Source organism: Gastrolobium bilobum, unplaced genomic scaffold (assembly GCF_033153095.1).
Source record: "Gastrolobium bilobum isolate Gb01-03AN ecotype WA unplaced genomic scaffold, APGP_CSIRO_Gbil_v1 utg23374, whole genome shotgun sequence".
NCBI lineage: Eukaryota > Viridiplantae > Streptophyta > Magnoliopsida > Fabales > Fabaceae > Gastrolobium > Gastrolobium bilobum.
In genome coordinates, this window is record NW_026897485.1 from 1 (window position 1) to 5,225 (window position 5,225).

At 34.9% G+C, this 5,225-nt stretch overlaps 1 protein-coding gene across 1 annotated transcript; it reads left to right on the plus strand.

The window, feature by feature from the left end:
- Positions 1-38: 38 nt before the first annotated feature.
- LOC133307323 (ankyrin repeat-containing protein At2g01680-like) lies at positions 39-2,671 on the plus strand. The gene is made up of 2 exons (XM_061507816.1): positions 39-422; positions 2,063-2,671. The coding sequence occupies exons 1-2, from the start codon at positions 39-41 to the stop codon at positions 2,669-2,671; spliced, it is 993 nt and encodes a 330-aa protein (XP_061363800.1).
- The last annotated feature ends 2,554 nt before the right edge of the window (positions 2,672-5,225 follow it).

Below are 5,225 nucleotides of genomic sequence, written 5' to 3' on the forward strand. Positions count from 1 at the left end.
CAAAGTTGCTGCTTGAACAAGATGAAAATACTGCATATATGCAAGATAATCAGGGAAGCACGGCTCTTCACATCGCTGCTTATTGTAATCATCGGAGTGTTATGTCAATGATTATAAAATACTATCCAGATTGTTCAGAGATTGTGGACAACAAAGGCTGGAATGCTCTTCATTATGCTGTAAATGGGTACAGTTACCGTGCAACAGAGAAAATCTTGCGCAACTTATCGCTCAGCAACCTTTACAATGAGAAAGATTTTGATGGAAACACACCCCTCCATCACATGGCGAGTTCCAGGTGCAGCACTTGGAAATTAGTACGTCACCGCAGAGTCGACATACGGGCCATAAACAAACAAGATCAAACGGCTCTAGATGTCGTGTTCGGTCTAGAAGATTCCGATAAAGCAAGGGAAAAACAGGTAAAAAACAAATTCCCCTTTTAATATCAACAATTTGATTATAAATTTATTAGGTTTTTTAACCACATTATTATTATTATTATTTTTTAAAGGGGTTTGATTTTCTCATGTTAAATGAGAATTCAATTCTCATGTTGTAGAGATAAAAAGCATGTGGGACCCAGGTGTTAGAAAAAATTATATGTAGGACCCATATCAGCACGAAAATCGAAGGGTGTGTAGAAAAATTTGAATTCTCATGTTAAATGAGAATTATAAAACCCTTTTTTAAATTACACTTACCTTTAGAAATTTGCAGCAAGTAAAACACTAACAGTGGCATCTTTTTAATGACATTGTATATTACACTTTTACCCCTTATAGTTAATTACCAATAAAGGAACTAACAATGGCTTAGTTCAAAATTTTGAATTCCTATGATGAACTTAAGATGAGTGACTTAGGTTTATAAAATTCAAGTTAGTTTTAGAAAAAAAAAAATACCAACAATAAAATATAAAAAAACATAGAATTTAACATGAAAAAAATTCCATGGCGTAATAGGAAAAGATAAAATAATATGCCGGACTCCAATTGGATACCCTCATCCAAATGGATAAAATTAATTCACTATAATAAAAATCAACAAATCTCAAGTTCTATTCTTAAGACAAGCTCACCTAAATCTAAAACCCTATATTCAAGTCTCCCACTTATCCGGTATATTTATTAGTTAAAATCTTTGAGAGCTAAAATCTTCCAAAAACTTAAGCTCGGAAGTGAAGATTCATTAATGATTTTTATATTATATTTTTTTAACATATCCCCTCACGTAAAGAGTCGTTTGAGTTTAAAACGTGGATATTGTACAAGACTATTCTTTTTTGTTTTATCTTGTGCTGACTTAATTCCAATAAATAATGGAGGCAATGAGGATCGAACCCGTAACACCTTGTCACAGACCATGTAAAGCAACCATCAAACCTAAAATTTTAAGCTGTTGGATAAGATTAGAATAATTATTTTATATTCCTCTAACATCTATATTTAGAATTGATGATATCAAACAATTATCTTAAAGCATATTTTTTTTTTCTAAGCATGAATAATGTACATGTTTATTTTGTGTTGAAATTTAATTTTTACTTAGAAATTAAATTCTATCATATGTTAAAATTGTTGGGTAATTAAGAATTCAAATCACCTATTCTATTTACCTGCTGTTTTTTCTATTCTTTTAATAAAAAAATAATATTATACGAATTTTTTGATATGATAACATTCTCTCTCTTAGTCATTAGTTTTTTACTTTTTTTAGTTGAGGTATCATTTTTCGATTTAAAAACAATAATAAAATTAAATAAGGAATTTTTTTGGGTTCATTTAATCTTATGTTACATGAGAGATCTTCTCTTATATTATAGACACAATATGTGATAGGGCCCGCAATTTAAAGAAAAAAAGAAAAAAGAAAAAGTAAAAGTAGTGTCACAGTTTTTGATGAATTTGTAAGAGATAAACTACTATTATGTTGGATTTAAGTAATTTTTTTCTTTTTCATTTTTGTTACATATAAATAAGGGATTTGATTGCAATAAGTGAATATACGTGAACACTTTGCTATCTGACATATAAAAGGTAACAATTTTACGGAAATGCAGTTATTCATAAGGATATTAAAAAGGGATGGAGCTAAGACAAATCAGCGACTAGATCTAAAATGGAAGGAACCGACGGAAGAGAGTCGCAAGTTAGAGTTTGCTCCGGAAGCAAAGCAAGCACATCTAATAGTGGCGACACTCATTGCAACGGTGAGTTTCGCAGCTGGGTTTACCCTACCCGGAGGTACAATACCAGATGGCGAGCATAAGGGTAGCCCTGTTTTGAGACACAACGCCTCTTTCAAAGCATTCATGCTATCAAACACGATATCTCTGGTTCTGTCAGCTTCTGCAGCTTTAATACACCTTTTCTCGCCACTGAATAATGCCGTGTGGACAGATCAATATCTCTCCGCAGTAGCCTTCTCATTCACTTTGGTTTCAGTAGCAACAATGATTGTCGCATTCGCCACAGGCGCGTATGCTGTGTTGGGATCATCGGCAATTGGTAATGCAGTTATCGTCATTGCATTGTCCTACTTCCTTGTCTTCAGGCATGTGCTAAAAGAGAGATTCGGATACAACTTTCGCCTTCAATTTACAGCAAGTGTAGTGGCGTCGCTGCTGGCTTTTTTCAATAGACTAATCAGGTCCAACTTGTACTTTTAATTTACTACCAACTCCGATTGATCGAAAGAGGTCGTCTTGAGTGATGAATCATCTTCTACTACTTTTATAGATCTGTAATGCAATTTTTAGAGCTAAACTGTACGTACCTGTGCAACTGCTTAGGTGGCTTGTTGCTTTGTTTATTGTGTTAAAAAGTTCACTTGCTCAAAAAATAAAGTTTACCTTGTTCGTCACATCATCATTTAATACTTTCATTGTGAAAATCTATGATTTCTACTTAAAAGTATTTAACTGATTTATTTCTCAAATCAATATTATCAATAGAGATTAAAATATCAACTACGTTACCCTGGTAGCTCTGTTGGCGCATGAGAGCTAAGCAAGTGAGGGTGAGAGCATGTGTTCGAATCTTCTCTGTACCACCTTTGGAAGAGGTTTAAAGCCTTAATCCTGGACCGCCCCGAATCAGATTAGTTGCGAAACACTAAACCGATTGGAATATTTCTAAAAAAAATATCAACTACATTCTTTTGATATATATATATATATATATATATATATATATATATATATATATATATATATGCTACGAGGTGTATGAGCTAAGCAGGGCATCTCATCCAGTATGTTGTGGTTCGAGGACGAACCAGGCGGAAGCTGGTGGACATATAACATCCCGAGCGCTAACGAGGACGGGGAGTGATCGTTGGTGCAAAGAGGCACGGACAAGGAACGGCTCCTGACAGGCTTCCAGCGACGGGTTACATGCATGAATGAATCGAATCGATACCCGAAAGAGAGGGATTCCAAAGGCTGTGCAGGTATAAGACTGCATAGTTTGGGATAACTTATAACAATTAATTGGTACTACCTATGCTAACAAGATGCATCTGCTTTTTGGTAGCCCGAAACGGAAGAACTCCATAGTTAAGCGTGCTTGACTTGGAGCAATTCTGGGATGGGTGACCTCTTGAGAAGTTTTCCTGGGAAGTGTGCGAGTGAGGAAAAAATACACTAAAAAGTCTCGTGTTAGTATATGGGGATAACCGTTGATTCTTGAAACGGCCGGACGTTACAAAAATGATCTTGGGAGAAGGATGAGCCACCCAATAATGGATCCAATAATGCTCAAATTGGACTAATCGGTAATTGATGAACACATATATATATATATATAGGGGAATATAACTCTCATGTTACATGAGAGTATTTCTCTCATGCTATAGAGAGAATCCAAGTGGGGCACATCATTAAAAAGCAAAAAAAAAAGAGGGGTGCAATTTTTGAAGTGAGAGAACATGAGATAACTATCTCATGTAAAATGAGAGTAGTATTTTTCATATATATATATATATATATATATATATATATATATATATATATATATAAGGATTAAAGTACCTGTTGTAACTTTAGATGAATATATGTGTTGTTCACTTAAACGACACCGTTCTAGTCTTATTTTAATTAAAACGAATTACATAGCATGCTTCCGTCTTCACCTAGTTCACCTTCTCTATTTTATCTCGAGGTGGTTGGCCACCGCTCGCTGCTCTCTGATGACGAAGCCACAACAGCGTTTTGTGAAACTCTGCCCAGGCTCTCCGCCGCCCCTCTCGAGGAAGGCCTTGATCGCCCCCGTTATCTTACTCGAACAAGAACAATCCTGGTGGTCGAGCATTTGCTTTCCCTATGCCAAATTGGACCCTTCTGTCTCCATCGCCCCAAATGCAGTTTTCTAGTCCAGTTGGAAATTCTAGAGCTAAGGTCGACCACAATTCAGCTGCAACATCTGAGGTACAAGTTGGTGGCAACTCTGTGCCCTTTACTATTCATCGCCTTTTTTAGGTCTGTAATGAGACGCAAGAAAAAAAAGACCGAAACAAGGTGAAGACTATAGTTTACGATGGAAGAAACAAGAAGGTGAACGAGGTGAAGACGGAAGCATGATATGTAATTCGTTTTAATTAAAAAAAATCAAAACAGTGTCGTTTAAGTGAACAACAGATATTTATCTAAAGTTACCAGAGGTACTTTAATCCCATGTATGTATATATATATATATAGAGGAGGATCATTTGACACCGGTGTCAAAGAAAAAGTTTGATACCTCATTTGAGAGCCGTTAGATTAAAAAAAATCAATGGTGTCACATGCTTACAAATCAGAATCGTTGATTTTTTTTAATCTAACGGCTCTCAGATGAGGTCTCAAACTTTTTCTTTGACACCGGTGTCAAAGGATCCTGTCTCATATATATATATATATATATAATTAATGAAAATGTTCAAATTCATAATTATTTATTGATTTAAGTCTTTTGACAAATTATTTACTAATATATGAGAAAAGATATGCATAGGGGGTGTGTGTTGCAGCGGTCCCATACGTGATTTATGCAAAAATCAATGCACGATTGTCACATGTTGCAATTTGCAAGACGCGCATCACTTTATTGCATATTCAAATCACGCACTACCATGTATGCGAAACGCACTAAAGGATTAATAAAAAAAAAAGTCCAAAAACCTCCTTATGGATTTGCTTTGAATCACTTACATCCTTATTTTTTTTATTTAATCTATTATCCTCT